Below are 27328 nucleotides of genomic sequence, written 5' to 3'. Positions count from 1 at the left end.
CATGGTTGGTGGCTTAGTCCGTTCACTATGTTAGGCATCGGTTAATGTTATTTCTTTCTCTCTTTTTTAGACCATCCACAATGCAGCACCCCATTTGGGTGCTTAAATGGGTCTCGACTGTACACGTCAATCGTTTTATAATTAATACTTAATAAGCACCCAACCTCTCAAACCCAGCACCTCAAAATAATTATTAATTAGGTCCAAGCAATAACTCTATATCATTAAATTTTAACAATAATTTATATACTAATTCATAATTATATAACTTTAAAATATTAAAGTAATTTAATTATAAATTATAAAAAAAATAAACGAAGATTTTATTTTTTTATTTTTATTAATAATTCAAGAAAAAGTTAAAACTTGAAAAAATAATATAAAATGAATGATGATAAATTACAACTAATCTTGTTCACTATCACTCCCAAAGCGTTGCCAAATTTCCAACGGCTATCTCCTACAAGCAAATTCAAATGCAACTATTATTTACAACTATTAAATAATTTATTTTTTAATATGAAAATAATACAATAATTGAATATAGAGAAAAAAATGGAATTAATTGAACATGTTGGGCCATGAGTAATAATACAAGTAATTCGCAACTCCAACCGAAAAATCAATGCAAGAGCCAATATATGCTTAACTACAGTATCTTTTGAAACCTCGATTGAGATTTAGTCCAATTAGTCATCAACCATGCGAAGGACAAGCTTGCTAACAAACTCTTGTTCTACTAAAAAAAAATCCGGTCATCTATTTAAATGAAACATAAATATTCTTATATACATTTCAAAAGGCATGTTAACAATCTGATAAGGACTCTGCAAATTGGGAGGCTTCCATGTCGAGCTCTTGTCTCATGACACAGTTCATAAACCACTCACTGTCGAAAGTCCTTATACCTTTCTTTGCAGCCATCATTGCTTCTTCAATGTCTTCTTCGCGAGTCACAAAGATTGTTGTTGATGCTTCATTTACTTTTCTTAGTCCACTAATAACCTAATACAAGAATTAATGAAACTTGTTAACCGGCAAGGTTTGGTTCCTCAAAGGAAAAGGGAAAACAGATCGTTCATAGAAGTGCTGCAGTGATGTGAATAAGATGTATCATTAAATAAACATACTATATGGACATGGACTCACTCCAGAAAATGCATCCAAGGTGCATCATAAATGATTATTGATATGAATATACATCTAATTGAAACAGCTTAGAATACAAACTAAAAGTACATGTTTAGCATAAAGGAAATAGAATGAGTAATGCAAAATCAATAAATTGATATGTATTTAGACTAAAATATATTTATTTTAATTCCCTAGCATTTGTCATTATTTGTTATGCAGAATTTTGAGTTCACTACCCCAAAAAAGGGTATAGTACAGAAAGAAAAACAAAGAAAAAAAATAAATAGACCATTAATTTTCAGACTAGAAGTAGTTTGAAACAAAAGTTAAAAGTTAAAACATGAATAGATATAGAACGGAGGGTGTATAAAGCTTGATAATGACACTATCCTCTAGTAGTCTAGTTCCAATATCAAAAACTATTAGATTATAGGCTTCATCACACTTTGGGTCCTTTAGATTTTAATTGCACAGACTGAGTCCCCTAGCAACACTATTGTTAAACAGTATATACATCTCCAAATTAGGATTCTTAAAACCATTTAATTACTTGCGTTCCAATACTTTGTACTTTTAGCACACTTAGCATATGCATGGGAAGCATTTAAAGTGGTCCCAATATAAAAATAAATAAATAACTGGTGTTCTTCTCATAGGTAATGGTCAAATTATAATTTAAAAAAACAGAGATAGTTAAAATAGAAAAAATGAGATTTCTTTGACAAAAAAGAGTAATAGAAAAAATTAAAATGTTAATCTCTGCCATTCTTTTTTTAATTAATATACATTAGCCATAGATGAAAGGAGAATACCTGTATAAGTTTTTTTAAGGGAGGTTAAAATTTAAATTCCAGAAAAATAATAGAACTTACATTACCACCAGCAGACCTAACAATAGCAGACAGAGTTTTTGCAGAAGTTTGAACATTAGCTGCAATACATATATTATAACCCTTAAACAAAGAATGGGGACAAGCTTTTGCTCGTAAAACTGCACTTCTTAAATCCGATTTATACTTCAACAAATAATCCTTATCATTCAGAATGTGAGGTAATTCATCTGCATATCCATTTTTAAGATTGTGTTAGTAGCCGGAATAATAACTCAATGTAGACAAGAAAGTTTGGTCCATCTTACCAACAAATCTGCCTTGTCGAAAACTTTCTTTTAACCAAGTCGATGAGACCACCCAAGCACTGTGTAGTTAACAATAACTCCTTGTTATAATTATAAATAATCAACACAATGTGTACATGTAAGAATGTGGTAGGGCATATATTAGTGAGTAATAAGAACAACTTCACAAAAATATAAAACAATATCAGCATGTTTTGTTTTGATTATCTTTCTAGGATCAATTAATCATCCAAAGGATGCTGTTTTGCATTTTACCAAGTTGGGCATGGCGTTGAATATGAAATAATGTCATGGTTACTGTAAAATGAATTCTTGATACCACAGAAAAAAAAAAAGGATTCATTTGAAAGCGGCCATTAATCATCAGAAAAAAGGTTAAGCTTTCTGTAAGTATCCATCTTCATACTTATTGGCATGCACCCTAGTTCAATATAAAATTATAAATGGCCTTCACTAGTTACTTATTCAGTTTATTCCATCTGTTAACACCTGCATGCACCATCACCCACGTCCCTCGATAGCTGGACACACTTCAAAGACTACTTCTAGCCCAGTTTTCATCCAATGTCCAACACTCCAATTTCCAATATTGATACTTATTTTTTACTTATTTAACTTGATTAAAAGGAGTAATGGACACCAAAAACAATAAATTGGTAGATGATATAAATTGGTAAAACTAATACTGTACATCCACTAATCACGTTCCACGGAACCAACAAGATTAAAGAATATCTTCAATTCAAAGTATGGACCACTACCTTTTGGCACATTTCAATGGTAAATTTGAAATTGAAAAATTGGAATAACATTTTCCCAACCTCAAATAGTTCTTAAATGACCAGACTGAAATTTTGAGGAAAACTAACAATTCAAAAATATGAAAGTTTGCAATAAATAATGACTCTGGCAAAGATTGTAAGTTAGCTTTAAATGGCGCAAAAAATAATACCCTTTATAAATTACAAATCGATAAAGAGAACGTGAAAGTAGATCAGCACATCTGGCAGCAGTAGTATAGAAACATAAGCAAAATTCATAACAATAGAGATTAGGGGAATGTACTTCCAAAAATTTATTTAAACCAAGAGATGCTAAGATTCTAATAATCTGCAAATTATTAGACAATTAAAACCTGATTTCAACTATAAACAAATTTCAGTTTAAATTTAGGCTTGCTGACATTTTCGAAGTTTTGAACCTACCCGGAACAGAGAGCAGTACAGAAATTCAGAGTTTTTCTCACTTGTCCTGTGACAACATGTGTGGTTGAGCTTCCATCAGAGGCAATAGTTCCACCTAGGTCTTCAATCACCTATATGTAAAACAAATCTCTAAGAAATCTAGACTCCAAAATTTAAATCAATTGCCAGGATCTACAAAAAGAAAAATTAGGAAGCACAAAATTAGACCCCTATTATTTTTCCTACCATCTGTAGTAAACCAAACCCTAAAAAGAGTGTTACATTCGAAAGGTAGAGATCGGGTCTCTAAATAAAAATTACAATTTAAGAAAAAAAACACAAGTTACTCGTCAGTTCTTTTTTTTTTTTTTTTTTTTTTAGAAAAAGACTAAGATGTTACTCATCAGTTTACTAAAGCATTTAAAAAATACATGGGTTTATCACAAACCTTTGTAAGCTGTGTTTTCTTAGCGTCATCAGTGATGTTCATCAACATGATTCTAAAGCATTGTTCAGTTGATGGCAGTTTTAGGCTGATCGGAGCTTCTAAATGCATATGGTCTCCAATACATTTTTCAGAGTTCTTTGTAATTGAAGTATCACAATGAGGGGATTCCGCAGAACAAGGATTGGCCCTACCAGCCTCGGAGACAAAACCCCAGCTAGAATCTGATCGACAGTCAACAAACTGGCTTCCCCTCACTCTCTTTGACTTCAACGAGGATGAAGAGGCTTCCCAGGCCCTCTTTAAAACTTTTGTAGATTGAGAACAATGCGCTATATTAGCATAATTTTCATCCTGGGTACAATCTGCACCATTTGCTTGTCTGTCATCATTTGCTCTGGCAAAATCAACAGTGTCATTGCAGCAGTTCTTAGGATTCTGACTGTCAAATCCTGTCCATTGTGCAAGAGATCACAACTTACAAAAAATATAAAATGAAATACCAAATAGTCATGATAAATTTTTTTTCTTCTAATTCCAGCAAAAAATATTAATTTAGAAAATAATCTCAATTTGGAGTATGGGAGACAGACAGATTGATGATTAATTACCATTGAGTTTTCCACGTCCTCGTGAAGATCCAACTTTTACCAAAGCATTGGGTTTACTTTGACTTGTGTCTGTTCTATGGGAAGATTTCAAGTTAATGAGTAGTTCATCTGAGAATTCGAGCTGCTCATTTTCAACAATTGCAGGTGTAAAGGAATTCTGATGAGGCTGTGAGGGGAGACACTTCCCAGAGTTAGCATTGTCATCAAACAATTCCTTCTTTAGATGGAGAATCATGAGAGTCGAACCACCAGGAAAGCATAATGCTTTACGAATATCAGCTTTTACAGGTAACCTGCGGGCTCTACCTTTTGTATCCACCTGTGCTATTGATGAAAAACCCTGCATTTTTGGTCGAATAAAAGTTAACTCCCTCCGGAAAAGTTGCAACTCCCAAACAAAAGAAGCATATTTTAGAGAATAAAAATATAAGAATTCAAAGAGTGTAGATCTGAATTCTGAAATCTTTGGTCTATAGACTTAATGAAAGGCAGTCATATAATAAAAAATTATTCATATAATAAACAGCTGCAATTGTTGAAAATTCTAAAAAATGAATAACAATCATTCATATAATAAACAGCTGTCTGTAGAAAATTCTAAACTAAAAAATGAGTGGCAGTCAAAAATGAATATTTCTTCACTCATATATTATACTGTATTTTCTGTAGTGTAGCTTCTGCAGTGTGGTGTTGGAACAGCTGTCTTGAGTCCAATTCACAGTATAATCCAGATACTTCTAAAGTCTATAAGAGTAAGTTACAGTTTGTGATAACTACATATTCTGATGTAAGCAGATCCTTTCATTAAGTCTATAGACCTCAGATCTACACTCTTTGAATTCTTTCTCAATTTCTATACTTCAAAACTTAGATCTGCTCAAGATTCCAGAGATTTTTTTTTGTTAAAACGCTACCTGTTTAAGCCAAAATCCTTCAGATTCTTTGTCTCCCCAACAGAAAATAGAGCGAATGCCAACATTTTGAAGTCTCTTCCGGAGCTCTAGAAACAATATCTGACCAAAACCCTGCAGGATATCAACTAGTAATTAACTAAGAAAACTTAGATGAAGCCATAGATTATAGCTATTTATTGTGAACACCTATCAACGTATGTAAAAAGACAGCAGATGGCATGATTAGGAGAATTCAGAAAAGATGTAACATTTCATATAAGTAGATACAGCTCAAAATGATTGAGATGCAAATAAGTGAGAAGAACAAGCAAGTTACAAGATGACCGTGTATGTTTTCACTAAATGTCGCTAGCACAAACACTGATACTGAGAATACTTATCATGAAGGTATCTAATTAACTTCATTATACGCTTGAACGAGCAAACTACAATTAGAATTTAGATCTATATCAGAAGCTTTATATAAAATTTATATAAAACTTTGTGTGTAAAACCAATAGAACCTTACTGAGATTGACCATTGCAAGTTTATTTCATGAAACTAACTCCAGACCTGACATTTCAAATTTAAAAAAAAAAAAAAAAAAAAAAAAAAAAAAAAACTTAAAACTGGAATATAAAGGAATATGTAAAATATAAGCTGACCTTCCGTTGATAGATTGCATTGACAGCTGCAAGTGGGATCTCTGCATATTCTGTGTCTGCAGGGACGATTTGATAAGTAATTGCAGCTATAACCTGTAAAATGATGAAAGTGGATTATGAGTTAAGATGCTATAACTTATAACACATTTTATTATATTTCCCTTATGTTTACTGCTATGCATTGTTGTCTAGCTCAAACTAGATGAAGGAGCAAAAGTATTGTTTTCTTTTATTTCTAAGCCGGATGGTCTTAGCCTCTTAGAATGAAAAGGGAGAGTATCAGCAGATATCAATTAGGACTACTGTTGACAAACTGTCAACTTGCTTGTAGAACCAACACTGCATGCAACGATGGCTAAATGTAAACACACGCTGTAATTCGATACACAATCACAAAGACTAGTATCCTGGGGCTAAAAAGGTTAGGCTTTCTGTTTAAGAAATAGACACACACTCTTCTTAATTTGGAAATGTACTAAGATAGTGCATTAGGTTATTTATGGCAGCACAGTACAAGACCAAAATATGAAGTCATAAACATAAAACACCAATACAAAACAGAAGTATAGTCATCAGGCAAAATACCTTTCCTGAATCTCCAGCCAAACTGGATTTCAGAAGTAGTGTTCGATATTTCCTGCACGAACAGACAATCAATACTATAAACAAATAATCAATTAAAATCACCATAGTTAGAGTAATATCTGACACGGATTATTATCACACAGGAAAAGCAAAGACAATGAAAAGTATCTAATACCCATTAGTCACACATCTCTCAAGAAACTTTGATTGCTTTCCGGTATTTGCAGCATAATTCATCCCAGGTAGCTCGGTCATATACATCTGTAATACCTCCTGTAAACCCAACAATTTACATTCAAAGCATTAAAAAATTAAAATTTCTACATTTATATAACGATAAAATGAATAAACATGAATAACAACGGAGAGATACCAGTGTTGCACTACCTGAAGGTATGATTTGGTAATACCATCATCATCTTTAGGATTAACCAGCATGAACTCATGTTCTACGAATATATCAACCCAAGAGCAAGCATTATAATCACACAGATAAATACTTAAAATGAATAATTCAAAGAATATCGTGTAAAATTAGGGTTTTACCTCTTTCTTCAGGAGTGAAATTCCCAGAAGCGTTTTTATGGTTTGCAGAAACATCTTGAAACATGATAAAAAAAAAAATTGTTAATCGTTAATGGAATCAAATGAATACAAATAGAAGCGTAGTTAATTGGAAACAAAAAATATTACCAGATACTTTGATATTTCCGCTACGAGGAAGAGAGATTAAGAGTTCGTTGGAACTGGAATTGCAGGTGAAAGTGCTGGCTTCGACGGTAATTTCGCAGTTACCTGAGAAATGAAAAGAATATAGAAATCGAGAGATTAGAAATGAAGTAGTGAATGAAAAAGGGGTGAAATGAAGGGTTTTTAGGGTTTGAAGATTCACCGATGAAGATTGAGGAATGTTTTCTTTTTGGCGCCATCTTTTTTGTTTTGGTGTTGCGATTGGGTTTGATTCTTCAACTTTATAGAAGCGGGAGGGAGGGCACGGTCAATGCCTAATTTTAAGCTAGTCAAACAAACTCACTTTTGTTTTTTTTTTTTATGAGCGGATTCAAATAAGAATAGTTCATTAAAAAAAAAGTATAAAATGACAAAAATAATCATATGGTTGTTAGACCTAGATTGAACAAAAAAAAAATGAGGTTTCTTCTGCTTAAAATCGAAAGTGAATAGAATGAAATAGAGTCAAAACTTTCTAAAGCAATGAAGAAATGGATCATTCCAAACTTGTTAATAACAAGTAAATGATGCTCAAACCTTTGAACTTATTGTAGATAGACAAACCTTGCCCCACTAATATGTATTTTTTATAGGGTCGAGCATGCTTACTTACTCGGAACAAAATTATGATTTTGCACGTTTTAGTCAAAAATCAAAATAAATCGAGGTGTCTCATAAATGTTATGAAACTTTGCAGATCTTTTCGATGTAATTTTATAGAGGTCTTTAAAAAAAAAACTCAATTTTTGCAGATCTTTTTGATGTAAATTTATAGAAGTCTTTAAAAAAAAAAAATAACTCAATTCAAAATTTGATTTATAGGTTGGGGATTTCATTGTTTTGGTTTTTATGATTTTAGCACTTTAAAAAATCTTAATTAATTTTTCCCTTGTCGAAAAATTCTAATTTTACGTGGGATTCCTTATTTTAACGTCATAAACATAGCTATGAAAAATCATGAGAGAAAAAAAAAAAAAAGGTTATGTTAACCGGTGCCCCCCACTGACTAAGAAAACTAAAAAAAGAAAATTTTAAATTAAAATAAATACTTTTTAGACTTTTAATGAGTTGACTGCACAAGTTCCAATGTGATATTACTATAATTAGACCTCTATATCAATTTTTTGAACTTTATATAAAGAGGATAAAAATAGTTCATTTTTTCTTTATTTCAGTCCCCAATTAATGTTACAAAAAAAATTGAACAAAAACAAATGTTTGAGAAACAAATTGAGGCATAAAATATGCCTCATGACAAGATTCTCTATTCGGTAACCGTCTTTTGTGTGACTTGGTTGTTAAATGACCAAAATAGAAAGAATCTCAAATTATAAAGGTAGAATTTGTGTTTTATTTTTTATCGGGCTATTTCAATAATTAACCTAGGTTACAAAAACAGTGGAAGACGACTGGTGAATGGAGTATGAGGCCCCTAGGGAGGGGATTTTTTGAATTCACATTTGCTTCTGATAATGATTTACGCAAAGATTTTAAACATGCACAAGCAAAGGAACACTCATGCTCAAGTGTGGATCTCAAGCCGGGGGTTCTAAGACTATTTGAATGGACCAAAGATTTTAACATGCACAAGCAAAGGAACACTCATGCTCAAGTGTGGATTCGTTTGATGGAATTGCCACAAGAGTACTGGATGGATAGGACGTTAAGAGAAATTGCTAGTGTCGTGGGCACACCACTCATTATTGATAATGCAACGTCCAAGAGACTTTATGGACACTATGCTCGCATCTTAGTCGATATGGATTTTTCTCGCAAGATGTTTTATGAAATAACGGTTGAAAGGGAAGGATACTCTTATAATGTAGAGGTGGCCTATGAGTGGCTCCCTGACTTTTGTTCACACTGCCAAAACATTGGCCATGACGTCACAGTTTGTCGATGGCTTTATCCCCGTCAGGATAATAATGCTCACAAACAAGCAGTTGCACAGGGGAAAAAGCCAGCACCAACAAAGAAACAGACATGGATTCCTACTACTGAAAATCCTTCCGGCATAGGGTCTTTTCTTGCATTCACTTGCCCTCAACAAGATGTGACACCAGCAATGACAGCAGAGGTGCCTCCACCTCCAGAACAGACAACAGAGGTGCCTCCACCACCAATACCAACAACACAGGTGCCTCCACCTCCAGCACCACATCATATAGCCACGGTTGTCCCTGCCCATGTCCCTGTTCAGCAAGACATTACACTCACGGTAGAGGACGTCCAGCACGAGACCCTAGAGGTAGATAATTCAGATGCACAACATGTGGCAGACACAACCATGAGCACTCATGATACAGAGAATTTGGAGCAGACAAGTGATATACCTATTCAGGCAGCCACGGTAAACAGCACTGCTTTGTCGCAAAATTCTTTCAGTATGCAACTTAATAATAATGTTACAGATGAAATTGTTCGTACTGAAATTATTAATGCTGAGCCAATTTTAACGTCGGTCCGGACTTTAGATGTCTCCTCTATATAGGCAAACCCTAATGCAAATATTGACCCTACTTTATGGAAAGAAATGGACTTTATGCAAGCATGGTTAGATAAGGTTGCTGCAACAGAAGTGCCTTTTCCCCCGCGCTCTCCAAGTCTCAAAAGAAAAAATTGAATAAGCAGAAGGTAGATTTTCAAACCAAAACCCGTTCATAGGGTCCTCTTCCAACCTTTAAATGAAGATTATTTTTTTAGAACATTTGGGGGATCGGTAACAATGATTCCCGCTTAGTTTTTAGAGATTTGTAAATTGTTGTGCAGACGCTTTGGCTTCTTTGGGGCATTAGCTGCCTGACACTTCTTGGTTCCACGTTATGTCAGTTTCTTTGTCATTTGATTTCACTAGAGATAGAAATGGGCTGCCCAACTATAGATTCTTGTAGCCTTTTCTGTCTTTTTTCTGCTTTGTTTTGAGGGTATTGGCCTAGTCCCCCCTTCCTTTGTACAATTTTTCCTTTTTTTAATAATATTACATATTAGAGAGGCGGTAAAGGATGGGAGTTGTTGGGTGCCAACCTAGTTGGGATGTTTCAGCTTCTCCCTGATACCTAACCTCTCTGTTTGCCTATCAAAAAGAAAAAATAATTAACCTAAGTTTTATCATAAGAAATTTACCACTTTAGCATATAAAAGGAGTATCTAAATATTTCATTTTAGAACAACTATATTTAATTCATTGTAAAAAAAATGTAAAGGCTAATTTTATCTATTACTTTACCACAAGTGCATCTTCTTTTTTTAGGGATGTGTGCATGAAAAAATTTGGACGGGAGAGGGGGATTATTTTTCTTGTTTAAATTAAGGAAGCTATAAAAAAATCTAAAAATTAATCAAATGTGATTGCCATGATATATAATCATCTATCATGTTATTCTTTTAATGTTTTAAAAAACTCAAATACATGTCAAAACATAGACTAAACCCTCAATCCATTTATAAAAATAAAAAAACCTCAATCCAAAATATACCCTTAACTATCTATGATTTTTTTTTCTTTCCAAATTCAATTTCGTAGCGCATTGCAAACAAAAGAGACTGTTAGTTGCACTCTTCTGCGTGATAATTCACCACACCAGCTGCAGATTGGTGTCTGACAATCGTACACCGGCATGTGGTTGCATCAGGAAAGCTTCCTGCATCAAACCTGAATTATGGTGCAGCCAGACTCCCATAACATAACATTTGTGATTACCACAATTTTATGTTAACTGATTAAACAAAAGAGACAAAGGATGGGACATACATATTATGATATAAGCATTATTGCATAAGAGCTTTCTCTGTTTGTCAGTTTGTATTTCTGTTTCAGCATCAGACCAGGTTGCATCTTCTCCCTTAAGTTTACCAGGGCTCATTGATCTTCACGAGGAACCTTTGTTTTCTCCAAATCAAAATTCACCATCTTTGGAACTTTTTTTGCAAGCAAGAAGAAAAGAAACAAGGAACTACATGCAAGGAAGTTGAACATGAAGGGCATCAGCCATCAATGCCAGCTGAAGCTGTTGTGGTGGATAAGCATGGAAGCAATAGACCTCATGTTGCTCAGCTCCAAGTCTCGATAAAATATCTGCACAAGCATTATCTTCCTTGAGAGAATGAACCAAATTTAGGGACCAATTTCTTTGCATCAGGGAGCGTATGTCAGCCACTAAGCTACCATAGGCATCATGCTCAATATTGGCCTCCTCAATGTGATTGATAGCTTCCAAGGAATCAGTTTCAACTAATATATTTCTGTAACCCAAATCCCAAGCTGTGATCAAACCTTGACATATGGCATAAAGTTCAGCTTTCATATTAGTTGTAAAGCCCAGAGAGCCATAGAACCCACCAAGCCAATTCCCATCCACATCACGAAAGAGACCCCCATAACCAGCATTTCTAGGATTGTCCATGCAACAACCATCCACGTTCAACTTAATAAAACGCCTGGTAGGTGAGGTGTGTTCTTGTACTAGAGACTTGATCATAGAATACAACCCATTATCTGTTAGAGAATCTCCCTCGGGGATGGAATTATTTCCATCCTTCCAGAGCAGAAAAGTGGTGACAGAAAACTTCAAGCAGTCGGCATCATAGTCTTCGCTGATATTTGGCAACCAGGACCTACGAAGGAACCTATGCATCCAATCATGACGTGAAATTGAAAAAAACTCATCCTGCATTTGAGGAGGAACCATTTGAACCCAAATTGCACAAGCTCGCCTACAGTCTCTTAAAACATGGATAGTGGTAGCCCCTTCCATGCTGCAGAACCTGCACCTCGGAATAGTAGGCAAGCGTTCACATAGGACGGCCAGCAGGAAAGTTTTGTAACATTGGGGAACCTTGAGTCGGCTTATCCATCTCCATGATGTAATAGGAGAATCAAAAGATGAAGAAGAAGAAGAAGAAGAAGAAGATAAGCAATTGCCTCGTGAAACATATTGTTTGGCAGAAGAAATGTTGCATTCAGACAGTTTTGTGCGCATGAGTTGTGCATCCTCCTTACATAATATGCGCCACCCGCATTTCTTTATAACTAACTTACTCTTAAGACTAGAACTGAAAAATATTAACTGAAACTTGTCTTGAACATAAGACCAACGGGATGCAGGAACAGGAATATACAAAACCAATAGATGAGGATGCTTGGAATTTGGCACTCCATAAATGAAACCATGCTCCAACAACTTTTGACATAGCTGGCGCAAAAAATTATTGGTAGCAGGAACTTTTGAAATCCAACCAACACGATAATCCTGGGAAGGTGTAGAAGACACCACATCTTCTACGACAAGGGAAACCAAAAGTCCCCACCATTCACTTCTATCATACCGCTGACGAAGTTGAGCCATGTTTATCGATATTGACACAGTAGAATCAGCCCATATGTAGTTATCTTTTAAATATTGTATGTCCCGGTCAAAATAGTTTTGATAGAAAAAAGTTGATGGAATTTCGTTTCCAGGACTTACCAATAAAGTTTTGATCTGATTTGCATCTTGCAACTGTTACAGGGAAATCAGAATGTTAAAATGTTAACAGGAAACTGTGTTATAAAAGAAAGAGATGCATGGTTAGTGTATTGTACCTTATCAAAAGCAAATGATGCCAAGTGACCCCATATCTCTTGTGGATTTGATAAGGGTTTCAATGAACCGCAATCACTTGTATCAACAAAATGTACATTTGGTGGTAGATTAGGCAACGACTGCAGGTTTTGGCAGCTACTCAACACAAGTCTTTCTAGCTTCAAAAGTTTCGATAGGCAGCCATCACGAAGATTCACAAAATTATTCCCACTAATATCTAATGTTACCAGTGAAGATAAACAACCAAGATCATCAGGAATTGATTCATCATAGAGATTGCAATAGCTTAAGTCTAGTTTCTTCAATGAGGATAGACCAGAAAAAGAAGGTAAGATTAATTTCTTGGGAATTGGATGAGTACGAAACCCGAAAATCTTACCCAAAGGGAGGAGTGAGCTCTCTGAGTTCAGTGCTAGTCCTTTGCATCCATGAAATAAAAGTGATATAAGATTTTTCAAATGAACAATAGATGAAGGAACTTCTCTTATAGCAGTGTCACTCATATTAAGATACTCCAAAGCCTCATTTTCATGCAAATTATCAGGAAGCTTGGAAAATTTTGAGCAACCAGATAGATTGAGCCTTTTGAGAGATTTCAATTTAGAAAAGGTATTTGGAAGAGAAACAATATTTTTACAATCCCGTAAAAGCAAACTATTAAGACCTGTCAAGTAACCAATAGTTGGAGGTAGTTCAGCTATGGGAATCTCATCCAAAGCAAGTGAGCATAGATTTGTCATACTTTCCCCGAAATCAGGAAGCTTTCTAACTGCTGTGCAGCCTGTTAGAATGAGACGCTTCAAAGAATTCATTTCCAATTTTCCTGGAAGGTTTTTAAGATTTTTGCAATCCTCTAATGTCACATATGACATCTTTTTAAGAAGTCCAAGAGAAGCATGAACCTCAACTAGGTTTATGCAGCCTTCAAGATCCAATTTTTCAAGATTTGGAATTCCAGTGAAATCTGGAGTTTGATGTAGATATTTGGAGTTTTTCAAATTAATGGTCTTCAAATTTTCCAGAAGCTGAAAATATGAAAATAAATACATTATATGTGTTTGCATGTGTTGAGATCTCTCAATGACTAGAGATATGACTAAAGTAATCGGTATATGAGGCTCGGGCAATCCTTACCTCTTAGGTTAGCTTTTGGGATTGAATAAGGTCTCAAACCGACATTCAAACATTGTATTAGAGTCGACCATATATCTGTTGTGAGGGGTGTAAACCCAAATTCTACATATGTATATGAGTATCTGTATACACACACACCCACGCGCGTGTGTGTGTGTGTGTGTGTGTGTGTGTGTGCGCGCACATGTACATATTATCTCTTAGAATTAAATAGGATCTGGAGATTAAATGGAAGAATATTACCTTTGTTCCTTTCCAAAGGTGCTTTATTTTGCTATGACACATATCAAGGTCAACAAGTTCATCCGATTGATCTCCAATTGGCAATGACTCGAGAGGACATTCCTTCCATACAAGAACTTTTAACCCACTGGGAAGACATTTGAGACCAAGTTGAAGTTGCAATTTATTTAATATCATGAGCAATCTAAGATTACCCATCTTTGCAAAAGCTTCAGGGTTCCAACTTGCTTCAAATTCTTCAGACAGATTGAGAACTATTGCTTGAGTAGATTCAGTTCCCTTTAAAAATAGGACAATGAAAACAACATAAGTGATAATGAGAGTAAGTTATAACATATACATTAAGAGTCTTACCTTATTATTTCTCAATACTTGATCAATGTCCTTTAGAGACCACAACCTACTCCGCTTGCCGGCATCATTAAGAGATTCATGGAGAACGATATTTCTACCCATTTCTTGAAGCAAATCATGCATCCCCAAATGCCACCCATCATAAGTTATTAATGATTTTTCAATAAGAACGTCTATACCAATCAATGGATTAAGACCACAATTTTCCAATATTTGTGTTACATGATCCTTGAGGCTCCCTTTGAAAAAACAAGCAATATCTAGAAATATCGCCTTTTCCATATCCCGCAATCCATCATAACTTATTCTTAATGTCTTGTAAATATCATTTTGCAGGTCCTGCTGCAACATTTTCAAAGCGTCTTCCCATACAGATGCCTTCCTTCCACAGAGGAATGAACCCAACACTTTGAGTGCCAAGGGAATACCTCCAGCACATTGAACCGCCCGTTTTGACAACTCTACGAAACCTTCTTCAGGCTTTCCACTTCTAAAAGCTTTTTGAGAAAAAAGTTGAAGGGATTCATCACTGTTTAAGATTTGAGCATCATAAATTTCACACACACAGAGTGATACTAGGAGATGCTTGTCTCTAGTTGTTATTATTACCCTGCTCCCAGGACCAAACCATTGCTTTCCAGCTAAATTCTCTAGTTGGATATCAGAACTTAGATCATCAAGGACAAGGAGAACTTTTTTATTGAATAGAAGATTCCGTATTGTCTCTTTTCCTTGGTCCAAACTTTCAATTTTCATGCTGCTTATTTTTAGACGAGAAAGCAATTTTCTTTGTAAACAAAGCAGACCATCTCTTTCACTAGAAACCTCTCTAACATTCTCAAGAAAGCAACTGACATCAAATTGGTTATGGATTTTCTTGTAGACATGTTTGGCTAGAGTTGTCTTTCCTATGCCACCCATGCCCCATATCCCCTCAAAGCGAATTTCCTCAGAATCTGTCCTTAAAAGTGAACACATGTTATTTATCCTTGAATCAATTCCGACCAGTTCATCATCATAATGTGGCAATTTAGGTTGTAACTTTTTCCATACTTCTGCAACAATTTCTTCAATGAGTTCTGTTTCACGCCTATAAAGAATAAATTTGAAATGAGTTAACTAATATTTAACATGAATGATAATTAACGAACAAAATGAACATGAGTGACAACTTATTTTGATTATGGTTTCATTTATATCTATATTGTATAGCATATTACTTTTGGCAATATTCTTATCATACTTTTTGATTAATAAGGTTACTTTAATTCTATTTATTGTTTTTAACAAAAAAAATTCATCAAGGAAATAATAGAAACAAAAAATGTTAGTACTGCTTCTGGTAACCCACTTGTTGAATTAGAGTCATGAAATGAGAAAAATAGTGATCATTTCTTAGTGAGAATCCCACTTTGAATGAAAAAGTGGATGTTGAGCAATGAACATTATATAAGTGAGAGGACCCATAAACACAATGCCTTAAGGTTTTGGGTTAAGATGTGGTGTCCAAGTCATGTATATGATTGCTCAAAGCCTAATATGATGATCCCTGATCCCTCACGACCCAACAGTGGTATCAGATCTGATGATTCGATCAAGTCCTTGTATCAAAAGTCTTCATAACCAAGGTGTTCAAGATGTGTATCCTTTTGGATGAAAAAACTTGCGGTGATTTTCAGGTGTTTGCATGTATATTAATAATATTAATTTCAAAATTGTTGCTTATGACGTTCAACGTTGTTGTGACCGAATGGTTACTAAATTGTGACACATTGTAATTTTCATTAATCAACTACTAAACTTAATTAACATGTTTCTTAAAGAATGATTAACCACGTAGTTGAACTGCATTGAATATTTTAAATCTGAAACCTCTCAGTTGTGTGAGCTTCAGTGTACCAACAAACATATATATAATTTTGCATAAAAACTTACCGACCCTTGGAGCTCCAACCAGACAACTCTGCAACCTGAGCCAAAGCCTCCCTCCACATCCTCACCTTTTCACTATCATCTCCAAACTTTTCACCGTGTTTAACAAAAGCCTCTGCAAAAGAACCTCGCTGGTGCCTCACATCAGTGGGATCCACGTCATAAAACACAGGAAAAACACAACGACCAAATTGGATTCGAGATCGGAGGATGGTAACTAGCTCATCCAAGCACCACCGGGAAGAAGCGTAGTCAGGAGAGAGAATGACCACTGAAGATAGTGATTGCTCGATCGCATTTAGAAGCTCCGGTGCAATAACTTCACCTCTCTGAAGCTCTGTGTCGTCCTTGAAAACTGTTAAGCCGGTTCTGTTAAACGCTGCGTAGAGGTGATCGGTGAATTTGTTGCGAGTTTCTACTCCTCTGAAACTCAAGAACACGTGAAATTTCCATGGTGGAGAATTGGTTGCTGCCATTCGAAGGAAGAATCAGAATTCACAACTCTCTCTCTCTCTTTCTTGACTGCGAATTTATCTTTCTATGTTTGTTTGTTGGTTTACAATAACTGAATTGGTTGAACTTTCATTTCAACTACGATCGACCAACTACTACACACATCAACATATATGAAGCAAATTAATTAGTCTTTGGTTGGTTGGTTGATCAAGAAATTACTCCCTCCGTTTTTTGCAAATCCGATCACATTTATAACAATTTTTTACTCCCTCCCTTCCTTTTTGTAACTCTCTTTTTTTAAGAAAAAATTTGTTTTTATTTAACTCTCACTTTTAAAGTTCACTGCAAACATTAGAAATTATTTTACTAATATTGCTCTTAGTTATTAATTACGGGAAAAAATATAATTAGATATTAATTGAATAAGGTTATTATAGTAAAATTATAAATTATTCTATAATTTTTTTTAGATAATCAAAAGTATTAATATTTATTGATTGATTTGGTTTATGTAAAATGTCAAAAAGTGATAATTAAAAAGGAAATGGATAGTAATTCATTAAATAATTGGTATATTTGGTGAAAAAAATTGCATTGCCAATTTTAGTCCTTGCTAAAATAAAATTTGTTTATTTATCCTTTAAATCTAAAATATTTACAATTTTTTTGCACACATGTTTAGAACAATATTTGCTCAAAAAAAATGTTTAGAACAATATAAAAAACTTATTTGATTATTATTTATTATTTTTACATAAGACAAATGAAATATGAATTTTTTAAACCAAACCTCAAACTTAAGCTTTGTTTGGGAGTTTAGAGGGGAGGGGAAGGAAGGGCATTGGGGGAAAGATAAAAATATATGAGAAATTTGATAAATCTTTCACATTTTTTGAAAGTGTTTTTTGATAGTAATAAATTAATGATTATGATTAATATTTTAATTTTAATAATATATTTTGATGTATAGATTAAAAATGTTGATGTCAAACTATGCAGTGATAGTGGGCATGGATCATCCACAGCAAAACCGACAGATGATTTATTCTCCAAAATGAATCAGTATACTTAATAACATTGTTCTTCTAAAAGTTCATCTAATAATATAGAGCTTTGCTATTTTATGTACCAAAATTTCACTACAGAATTTTACAAATTAAGTGAATAGCTTACCATGCACAGAGAAAGGATAATCCAGAAAACCGTTCATAAGGATAGAAAAGTAACTCTACTTCAATAATTGCATTTCGCTTGAGTCTTAATTTTTTTGGGCGATTTTTAGCATTTTCCAATGGAATAAAATTTCGATTTAGACAAAACACTAACAATGAATCCGATCACAAGAAAACAATATTAAAATCAATTACTAGTCAAGGATCAAATTGCATGTTATATACCTATCATGTATCTATGGAATTTCTTTAGCAGCAGTAGCAGGGTCAGGGGTGCAAATTAGTTTTATCCTAATCAAAAAGAAAAGGCTATTTACACAAATAGTTAGTCCAAATGAACCATTCACTCATCAGCAACAGCCAGATTGTACTTTCTTGCCAAAGTAAGAGCAGTTTTGTCTCTGTCACTCATAATGCCATCTATCATCCTAAACTTTTTGTAATGAACTTTAAGAGTTTCGGCCTGCTGAGCTGCCAACTTCTCTTCTTCTTTTAACAGCACCTAAAAAAATGCATGCAAATAAACACACTTAGAATAACTTAACACAGAATCTCTCATAGAATACATCAACAAACATAATTTTAATCAGTGGCGGTACATGAGTTAATACAAACTGTTGTTAAATAATGGTTTTAGCAACAATATAGCAATATAGGGCAGTGGAATTTGAATAAACTGTTATTCTCTGCAATCCGGATTGACAACAATGCTTTTAATGGTTAACAAGTCAGTTTGGTGTTATTTTGGCACCAGAGGGGACTAGATGATCTTCCATACAAATTAAAATAAGAGTGTGTGTAATCTACTAGGAATAAACTAGAAGCAATTGCGTTTAGAGTTCAAACATACTATGAACTGTTAAAAAATATGAAAAAAGTGAGTTCTTCAACCCAAAGAAGTAAAAGGATGCATTTTGATTTCAGTTTTTGCATCAGTAACATACAACTTTCAGAAAATCTTGGACTTCTCTTATGCGAGCTTGTCTCTATTCTATATTTAGCAATTACGGATGTACTGACCTCTGATTTATTTTGTAGTGCATCAGAAAAATAACTTGCTAAAATTCAAAGTGAATAAAATTTACTTTGAAGACATAGGTCACTTTTGGGGGAGTTTTTTTTTTTTTTTTTTTTTACTTCAACTCTCCCACAACAAACACATTTTAAACATGAGTGTTTCCTTCCAGTAATGTTCTCTCACAGAACAATGTCAGGGTATGGATTATACAGAGCAAACTGGCTTCACATGACACATGGTAGGGGTAAAACAAATCAACCGATGTACCATACAGTTTCTTGAAAATAAATAAAATAAATTATCACAATCCTGTATACGTGTTAACAAATCAACCAATGATCCAAACAGTTTTTTGAGATCCAACTCCTCGTAGAATTTGAAATCCATAGTCTCCGATATTTTTTTATATGAAAAGACCATTTTTTTCATCTCGACTTTTTGCCTATTTAAAACTTTGCACCTAATGTTTTCTGTTATGTCGATTTCACCCTAAGCTCTCTTATCATCAGTATAAGTGATAAAAACTATGTTCTAATGGCCCAAAAGAAATCCAGCATCACTTGGTACATCAGCATTTCCACTGGCTTCTCCCACAAACTTACTAGTAAGTTTCATACTTACAAATAAACATGCTTAAGGTTACTGCTATTCCGTTAAAAATAAAAATGTAGTTGGAAATTCATATGTTCAACATCTACTTCTAGAGGCTTACTCTGCAAATCGAAGAAGTTATTGGAATAGTAATAGCAATAAGAGAGAGAAAAAAAATGTATTATTAGAAATGAACTTACTCTGTGCATGAGTGCTATTTCTGCAGAATGTTTACGTGTAAGATTCTTCAGTTCCATCGCCACCTCAAAATCAGGGTCACTTTGCTCCAACCAACAACACTTCATCTTTCTCTTCGGCTTCATTGGCCGATCATCAAACATTTCCATTACAGCAGGACGAGCTCTTACAGGCCGCGGCATCCCTGACATCATGAAAGGATATTGCTTGATCATTGCTATCACTTCCTTGACCTTCTTGGCAGAATCCAATTCCACCAATGCACATTGTGGCACGCTGCTTGGTCCTAGGTAGTTGGGGATAAACTTGACACTTTTCACAGATGCAAACTGGTCGAGCGCAGTTCTAATCACAGATTCCGTAACTTGCGGAGACATGTTGAAAAAGTACACTGTCCTTTGAACTTTCTCTTCAAATGCAGCATAATCTTCAGCTGACGATTCCATGTATCAAGTGAATGAAACCTGAGAATAAAAAATTTCTTATCTTAGGGCTAAAGTGAATGAAACTAAACATTATGCGATAAGAGTCCAAAAAGGAAAATAAACTTAATGTCGCAAGGGATGAGAATGATATGATGGATCAGTGATTGCGTAAGACAATATAGGATTAGAAATACAATTATAAAGAAGAAATTGAGATAACCCTCATAGTAGAGAAGATGGTAGAATCTTGTCTTAGATGATTTAGTGCTTGGACATATATGGAGAAGACCTATAAAAGCCCCAGTAGGGAGAATAGACCAGATATACTGTAGTAAGAGAAATTTAAAGGTAAATGGTCTATCTTGATCCTAATTGATAACAGGATAAAAGAAACACGTTCAGATATTAGAATAATTTTCCTGTTATCCCAGAGACATGCCATTAGCATGCACAAAAGCTTAAGGTCTTAAACATATAAGTAGCCGAATTCACCACTCATAAAAGCCATTTTATAAAGTGTAAAACAATACAATGTCTCTGAAATTCATAACTTCTGAGCTAATGTAGAAATGACTGAATCATACAAATTGCAGAGAAATGAACATAGTTTGAACAAAATCCCATGTTCAGTGCTAAGAGTTCCACAGAAAAATTTATCCATTAGAATCTTATTAGTTTTCCAACAAAAGAAAAAGGCAAAAAATCCCATGTTCATTGCCAAGAGTTCCAGAGAAAAATTTATACATGCTTTGTAACAGTAAAAAAACACAGAATCAAAGCTCCAGTTTACATGAAACTTCGAACCAATCACAAGACACTATAGAACTTTTTAAGAATATATCAACTTCCATCTATGAAGCACTGACACCATTCACGACATTGACACTGACACTGACACAGGTTAAAATTTGAAGGAAAAAAAATGAAGTAATTGAATGTATCCATGTGTCAGTGACCTTCCAAACCCATCAGAAGTGTCAGTGCTATAGTGATTTCTATTCAACATTCAAGCTATGGTTCTATTTTGCAATCGACAACAGCAATATAAATTTTTTAGATATCTACTCAACGGCATTGTAACTACGGTCTCATCGGCCACAGTTTGACGCAATATCATGATTCAAAGAGTAACCATGACCGCAATTTAGACCCATTTGCGGATTTTTGCCGCAAATAGACCAGCAACAAGCTGAAGAACTTATGCAACATTAACTTTTAAGAGACAAAAATCCTAAACTTTCAAAAACCCTAAATTAAAATATACATATATAGAGTTATATGTAAAAGCGTAATTTTCAAAATTTGCAATGCAATGTGCGAAGCTAGAATCCACAATCGCGTCAGTTTAGCGCGGTATGGAGAATGGAGCTCTCCTGCAAGTCGCGGCCGGAAATCGCGGAGGAATCGTATCCGCGGGTGATACAATGAGATGAAAAAGTAATTACGAAAAATGGAGAAAGATGAACCTGAACGAGTTTACTGAATTTTCCGGTGGCCGGCGACCTACTCCGACTGGTTTTCCGGCGAGTTGAGTTCAGTTCAGCGACGGTTACAGTTTCCTTGTGTTTAGAATTTTCTTCTGTCACAATTTTCTAGCAGGGAAAAATAATATTCAAAATTATAAATTAATCTTCGAAAATTCTTGTGTCAATTTGGGTTCGGTTCTGAACTTTTATACACCGGTTCAGTTTAATACCGGTTCAGTTCGGTTCGGTTCGATTCAACAGTTTGGTTCGGTTTTTGGTTTTTTTTTCCCACCCCTAAGTCCCTGAACCAGTTTATCTCATTCTCTCTGTCTACAGTCTACACTACACTTGGAAGTTGGAAGCGAAGCCATGGCTATCTTGTTCTCTACAATTGCACTTCCCTCCACAAACCTCACTTCCATCTTCAACAACACTTCACATTCTCACGCACTTCGCCATTTCTCAGGTAATACTACTAAACGCTTTCATAAAGCTTCTTCCTTTATTGCTTTTGCTGTGAAGAATAACCCCACCATAAGAAAAACCACTCCAAGAAGAGATAGTAGAAACCCACTTTTGAGTGAAGGAAGAGATGAAGATGAAGCTCTTGGACCCATTTGCCCTGGTTGTGGAATTTTCATGCAAGATAATGATCCAAATCTTCCTGGTTTTTACCAACAAAAAGAGGTCAAAATTGAAGCTTTTTCAGAAGAAGATTATGAATTAGATGATGAAGAGGATGATGGTGAAGAAGAAGATAAAGGGTCAAATGATGATGAGACTGAGTGGGATTCTGATGAGTTGGAAGCTATGTTACTTGGTGAAGAAAATGATGATAAGGTTGATTTGGATGGGTTTACACATGCAGGTGTTGGGTATGGTAATGTTACTGAGGAGGTTTTAGAGAGGGCTAAGAAGAAGAAGGTTTCAAAAGCTGAGAAGAAGAGAATGGTTAGGGAAGCTGAGAAGGTGAAAGAAGAGGTTACTGTTTGTGCTAGGTGTCATTCCTTGAGAAATTATGGGCAAGTGAAGAATTATATGGCGGAGAATTTGATACCGGATTTTGATTTTGATAGGTTGATTTCAACTAGGTTGATGAATCCTGCTGGTAGTGGTAGTTCTACTGTTGTTGTTATGGTTGTGGATTGTGTTGATTTTGATGGTTCTTTCCCGAGAACAGCTGTGAAATCATTGTTTAAGGCGTTGGAAGGTATGCAGGAGAATACGAAGAAGGGTAAGAAACTGCCAAAGCTTGTGCTTGTATCTACTAAGGTCGATCTCCTACCATCACAAGTTTCTCCAACGAGATTGGATAGATGGGTTCGACACCGTGCAAGTGCGGGAGGAGCGCCTAAGTTAAGCGCAGTTTATTTGGTCAGTTCTCGAAAGGATTTAGGTGTGAGGAATGTGTTGTCGTTTGTAAAGGATTTGGCTGGTCCTCGTGGGAATGTTTGGGTTATTGGGGCTCAAAATGCTGGGAAGTCTACTCTGATCAATGCATTTGCGAAGAAAGAAGGAGCCAAAGTTACCAAGCTCACGGAAGCTCCAGTTCCTGGGACGACACTTGGGATCTTGAGGATTGCAGGAATTTTGTCAGCCAAGGCTAAGATGTTTGATACTCCAGGGCTCTTGCATCCATATTTATTGTCGATGAGATTAAATCGGGAGGAACAAAAGATGGTTGAGATACGGAAGGAACTTAAACCTCGTTCATATAGAATTAAGGCAAGTCAATTATTGCTACTGTCATTTTCTTATTTTCTTGCATAGATTATGTACGATTATATGTGTGATTTTTGCATGTGCATTAGTTAATAGCTAACAGAAATGAGAATAGTTCTTATTTAAATGTTTTTATGTGTGTTGGCTATTTAACAATGCGAGAAATTATCTGATTTCTGGAGATTATGAACCATGAATATCTGTAGTGAGTTGAGTTGAGATTGTAAGGTTTTTATGTGTATTAGTATGTATGTATGTGTCTATGTAGGTTGTCAAATAGATCCTATAGCGACGCTATGACATTATAGTGTAGCAGAATTTGAACAAATCGCTATTTTACGCAATACGCGATTGACAATATTGACGTATATTTCACAAGGAGATGCTGTTTGAATCTTACATGTTGGTTTTAATTTGCAGGCTGGACAAGCTATACATGTTGGTGGCTTGGCAAGACTTGATCTAATTGAAGCCTCTGTTCAAACAATGTATGTCACTGTTTGGGCATCACCAAATGTTTCTCTACACATGGGAAAAATAGAAAATGCTAATGATATTTGGAATAATCATGTTGGCGTCAGGCTGCAGGTAAGCCTTTTCCTGTTATACTTTGCACTGCTGAGGAGATACAATCGGCACGTTTCCATATTCTGACCATCTTTTGTTCAATCCATTTGATTGATTTATTTGTCTTGATCCCTCTCTGGTCTTGCAAATCTCACTTTAGGCGTGATATGATGGAATATTTTGCACAGTTTCTCTGTTGGTTATGCTTTAATACATCATCATATTCGAATAATCTAATGATAAGTATATCTTTTGATTTTCTTAAGTGGGGTTGAGGGTACTAGGTAGGGGTACTTCGATATATTTGAGTATTGAGCACCATTTACAATTGTTTCTAGGCAATTTTGTTGCCTCACACACAGTGAATATATTGGTTATCGTTGTTATTTTTTTAAAAAAGAAATTACATACTTTATTAGGGTTCCCAATTTGTTTAAAATGCTTCAAGGGCCACGTGTTCTATTCTTCAGTTTTTTAGATTTTGTTATTATATCAGTAGCATGCAAGTTGGGATTGGGATTACTTTATAAGTATAGGAGCTTATAGGTATATATAAGCGTATAGGTTTGCACAAGTGTTTATCTTTAATTATATGTATTAATATTAAATTTAATATTTTTACTAACGCCATAAATGTTTTATTACTTTTCATTGTAGCTAAGTTAGTTCAAGATACCATTTGAACGCAAGTAAAAATTCCTGTTAGTGGCAACTGTTCTGCATCATGGACATGGAGTAATTGAGTGAACATAAAAGATAGTATGTCGTAACTAAACTATCTCATAGAACCCGTAAAATCAAGATAGGAAACTGTATATTATTGAATGGTAAAGACGAGCTTAAGAGCTCCACAGTGTTGGAAAATGCAGAAAAGCAGAATGTAAACCAGAGTTCTAGGAACTCCTAAACCAGAGCTAGGCTCCCTAACCAGAGAGAAACCTCTCCTAACTGACTCTAACAGCTTTTCTGAATCATTTTCCCACTCCACTGCCCTCTCTTTATTCTTTTTTTTGACGAACCACTGCCCTCTCTTTTATAACAGAGATTTCTTAAAATCAGGGAATATTCCAACAGACTCTTATTCCCTCTATTCAGCTTGGTTATTGGTCTTAGGCCCAAAACCAGTGTCCTGTCACTATCTTTCTTTCAGTTACAGTCTATGAAGAAATAAGTTATACACTGTCCTGCTAGTTAGTAATATAAATTATTGATCAACAGAAGTTGTTTCAAAAGTCATAAATAATCCTTTAATTTAAAGCTTACAGTGAGCTATCGTGATTCTGGTAATACTCTCACATTAAAGTGTAAATCTTGGAATCTCAGATGTACATTATAGATAACCACATTAATGTGACAAAAATTAAGTATGGCCCATGGGGAGTGTAGGTTGAGTTGGTTTTCAGATGTATTGCTTGGAAAATTTGTGCAGCTTGCATGGAGTAAAACAAATTATCTCTATTACGAAATTAGTTTGTCTATAGGTCGAGTATGGCTCATATTCACTGGTAAATGGACGAACGCTCGAGTGTAGCGGAACTCTACAATCAAGACCATAGTATTTATTTTTAATCACAATTTATACCTTGTAACCCAAAACATAGCATATTAGAAGGAAAAAAACAGGCGTCATCCAACTGACAGAGACTAAGGCACAATTGGCCGAACTGTACGATCAATCATTTGTTTCTTTTGTGCGTTTGTTTATCTATTTACCTTAGAGTCAGGTTTGGTGTTCTAACACACAGTTTTCCCTAATTTATGTTTTTCATTTTTGTTCTTATTCCAGCCTCCCATTGGTAATGACCGTGCAGCTGAACTAGGTACATGGAAAGAAAGGGAAGTAAAAGTATCTGGATCTAGTTGGGATGTCAACTGCATGGACATATCAATAGCTGGCTTAGGTTGGTTTTCTTTGGGTATCCAAGGTGAAGCAACCATGAAATTATGGACCTATGATGGAATTGAAATAACTTTGAGAGAACCCTTGGTACTTGACCGGGCCCCATCCCTTGAAAAACCAGGTTTTTGGTTACCAAAAGCTCTATCTGAAGCTATTGGCAACCAAACTAAACTTGAAGCTCAAAGAAGGAAAAAACTTGAAGATGAAGATACAGAATACGTGGGGGCAAGGACAGAGATCTCTGCATGAAAATGAGTTGAATTAGTTTGCGTGTGGTATTCATTGAGAAAGGATAGTAGTAGATGTAACTGAACAGACTTGTTTTGGAGGCAAAATGTGTTTGCAATTAGAAGTTTTTGCGTTCATTTTTCTCCACCAAGTTGGTGTGAATGTGATTGCCCTACCAACATATAGAATGAGAGTAGAGATTAGTACACTCCTTGCTGCTTAGGTGTCACGTTCGATGATTGTATGTAGTTTTGAAATGAGTCGTAGGATTTGTATGTCTTTCATGTACAGATATAGTGGTAATTGGTAAGTAACATCTACACTTTATGATTACTCAAACTGGTACTTTTTAATTGTCGGATTTTTAAGAACAAATTTTGAAGTCCCTTTCTGCACCTGCACTCCATCCCTTGTAAAAACCTTCACTAATACTATGATTATTAAAGTTTGCACCTATATTTTTTATATTTGAATCCTCTTCTCAAGTTTTAATTTCTTTAATATGACTAATAAGGTTCTATAACTTCTAAGCAAAAAATAAAAAATAAAGAATAGGAATGCTAGCAACACTCTCTTTTGAGCACTCTTTCTAGCACTCACTCTTTTATTTGGTGAAATCAATGTGGGACCTACACTTTGGAAATGGAACCCACATAAAGTGGTGGGACATACATTGATTTTACCCAATAAAAAAGTGAGTGCTAGAGAGAATGTTCAAAAGAGAGTATTGCTAGCATTTCTCAAAGAATTATGACTTCAAGTTCAAAACTCATCTCCGTGTGAGTGCAAATCTCTTTGCAGTTTGTAAATATCTTTTTTTTTCATCAACAAAGGGTGAGATCTCTTTGTACTATCACTTTGTGCTACTATAAGTGAGAAAGCTTTAAGCTAAAAAAAATTGCAAATATAAGTGATATTTTTGTGAATATGAGAGGTCTGTTCTAACATACGATAT

The 27328-nt window shown here is 34.9% G+C and overlaps 5 protein-coding genes across 6 annotated transcripts; 2 read left to right on the top strand and 3 right to left on the bottom strand.

Annotated features, from left to right (window-relative positions):
- Nucleotides 1-537: 537 nt before the first annotated feature.
- Nucleotides 538-7600, bottom strand: LOC146909732 (N-acetyltransferase). The gene is made up of 14 exons (XM_085726564.1): nt 7549-7600; nt 7350-7451; nt 7203-7256; nt 7044-7105; nt 6832-6929; nt 6657-6708; nt 6072-6164; nt 5427-5537; nt 4513-4852; nt 3905-4353; nt 3478-3587; nt 2273-2331; nt 2007-2194; nt 538-1005 (listed from the first exon to the last, which is right to left on the bottom strand). Exons 1-14 carry the CDS (start codon nt 7583-7585, stop codon nt 808-810), a joined length of 1953 nt encoding a protein of 650 aa, XP_085582690.1. The 5' UTR covers nt 7586-7600; the 3' UTR covers nt 538-807.
- Nucleotides 7601-8691: 1091 nt separating this feature from the next.
- LOC146909731 (uncharacterized) lies at nt 8692-9998 on the top strand. Its single transcript, XM_085726563.1, has one exon. It carries the CDS (start codon nt 8809-8811, stop codon nt 9874-9876), a length of 1068 nt encoding a protein of 355 aa, XP_085582689.1. The 5' UTR covers nt 8692-8808; the 3' UTR covers nt 9877-9998.
- A 721-nt stretch (nt 9999-10719) lies between these two features.
- On the bottom strand, nt 10720-17229 carry LOC146909730 (TMV resistance protein N-like). 2 transcript variants are annotated; one of them, XR_015019021.1, is made up of 6 exons: nt 16634-17229; nt 14699-15788; nt 14345-14623; nt 12967-13992; nt 11137-12883; nt 10720-11026 (listed from the first exon to the last, which is right to left on the bottom strand). XR_015019021.1 is itself a non-coding variant. In XM_085726562.1 (5 exons), exons 1-5 carry the CDS (start codon nt 17104-17106, stop codon nt 11339-11341), a joined length of 4413 nt encoding a protein of 1470 aa, XP_085582688.1. In that variant the 5' UTR covers nt 17107-17229; the 3' UTR covers nt 10720-11338. The 2 variants fall into 2 exon arrangements, 1 of the variants encoding a protein (XP_085582688.1); XM_085726562.1 differs by having other exon boundaries at nt 10720-12883.
- A 1185-nt stretch (nt 17230-18414) lies between these two features.
- On the bottom strand, nt 18415-22289 carry LOC146909729 (ASI1-immunoprecipitated protein 1-like). The gene is made up of 3 exons (XM_085726558.1): nt 21957-22289; nt 20068-20529; nt 18415-18760 (listed from the first exon to the last, which is right to left on the bottom strand). The coding sequence occupies exons 2-3, from the start codon at nt 20509-20511 to the stop codon at nt 18602-18604; spliced, it is 603 nt and encodes a 200-aa protein (XP_085582684.1). The 5' UTR covers nt 20512-20529; nt 21957-22289; the 3' UTR covers nt 18415-18601.
- On the top strand, nt 22285-26706 carry BPG2 (P-loop containing nucleoside triphosphate hydrolases superfamily protein). Its single transcript, XM_085726557.1, has 3 exons — nt 22285-23681; nt 24099-24266; nt 26032-26706. Exons 1-3 carry the CDS (start codon nt 22326-22328, stop codon nt 26392-26394), a joined length of 1887 nt encoding a protein of 628 aa, XP_085582683.1. The 5' UTR covers nt 22285-22325; the 3' UTR covers nt 26395-26706.
- The last annotated feature ends 622 nt before the right edge of the window (nt 26707-27328 follow it).

The sequence above is a fragment of the Medicago sativa genome, chromosome 7, assembly GCF_051527215.1.
Source record: "Medicago sativa cultivar Bolivia chromosome 7, Bolivia_mono, whole genome shotgun sequence".
Lineage (NCBI taxonomy): Eukaryota > Viridiplantae > Streptophyta > Magnoliopsida > Fabales > Fabaceae > Medicago > Medicago sativa.
This window is presented reverse-complemented; position numbering and strand designations above follow the sequence as displayed.

What these genes read in the sequence shown, in the direction of transcription:
- LOC146909732 (XM_085726564.1), bottom strand. Translation starts at nt 7,585, where the DNA reads ATGGCGCCAAAAAGAAAACATTCCTCAATCTTCATCG. An exon ending in AAGGATTTTGGCTTAAACAG is followed by an intron (nt 4,853 to 5,426) that starts GTAGCGTTTTAA and finishes CCAAAAATGCAG; the next exon opens with GGTTTTTCATCAATAGCACA. An exon ending in TTAGGTCTGCTGGTGGTAAT is followed by an intron (nt 1,006 to 2,006) that starts GTAAGTTCTATT and finishes TTCTTGTATTAG; the next exon opens with GTTATTAGTGGACTAAGAAA.
- BPG2 (XM_085726557.1), top strand. Translation starts at nt 22,326, where the DNA reads ATGGCTATCTTGTTCTCTACAATTGCACTTCCCTCCACAAACCTCACT. An exon ending in CTCGTTCATATAGAATTAAG is followed by an intron (nt 23,682 to 24,098) that starts GCAAGTCAATTA and finishes TTTAATTTGCAG; the next exon opens with GCTGGACAAGCTATACATGT. An exon ending in ATGTTGGCGTCAGGCTGCAG is followed by an intron (nt 24,267 to 26,031) that starts GTAAGCCTTTTC and finishes TTCTTATTCCAG; the next exon opens with CCTCCCATTGGTAATGACCG.
- LOC146909729 (XM_085726558.1), bottom strand. Translation starts at nt 20,511, where the DNA reads ATGGAATCGTCAGCTGAAGATTATGCTGCATTTGAAGAGAAAGTTCAA. An exon ending in AAATAGCACTCATGCACAGA is followed by an intron (nt 18,761 to 20,067) that starts GTAAGTTCATTT and finishes GCATTTTTTTAG; the next exon opens with GTGCTGTTAAAAGAAGAAGA.
- LOC146909731 (XM_085726563.1), top strand. Translation starts at nt 8,809, where the DNA reads ATGAGGCCCCTAGGGAGGGGATTTTTTGAATTCACATTTGCTTCTGAT.
- LOC146909730 (XM_085726562.1), bottom strand. Translation starts at nt 17,106, where the DNA reads ATGGCAGCAACCAATTCTCCACCATGGAAATTTCACGTGTTCTTGAGT. An exon ending in ACCTTTGGAAAGGAACAAAG is followed by an intron (nt 13,993 to 14,344) that starts GTAATATTCTTC and finishes TCATATTTTCAG; the next exon opens with CTTCTGGAAAATTTGAAGAC. An exon ending in CATCATTTGCTTTTGATAAG is followed by an intron (nt 12,884 to 12,966) that starts GTACAATACACT and finishes TCCCTGTAACAG; the next exon opens with TTGCAAGATGCAAATCAGAT.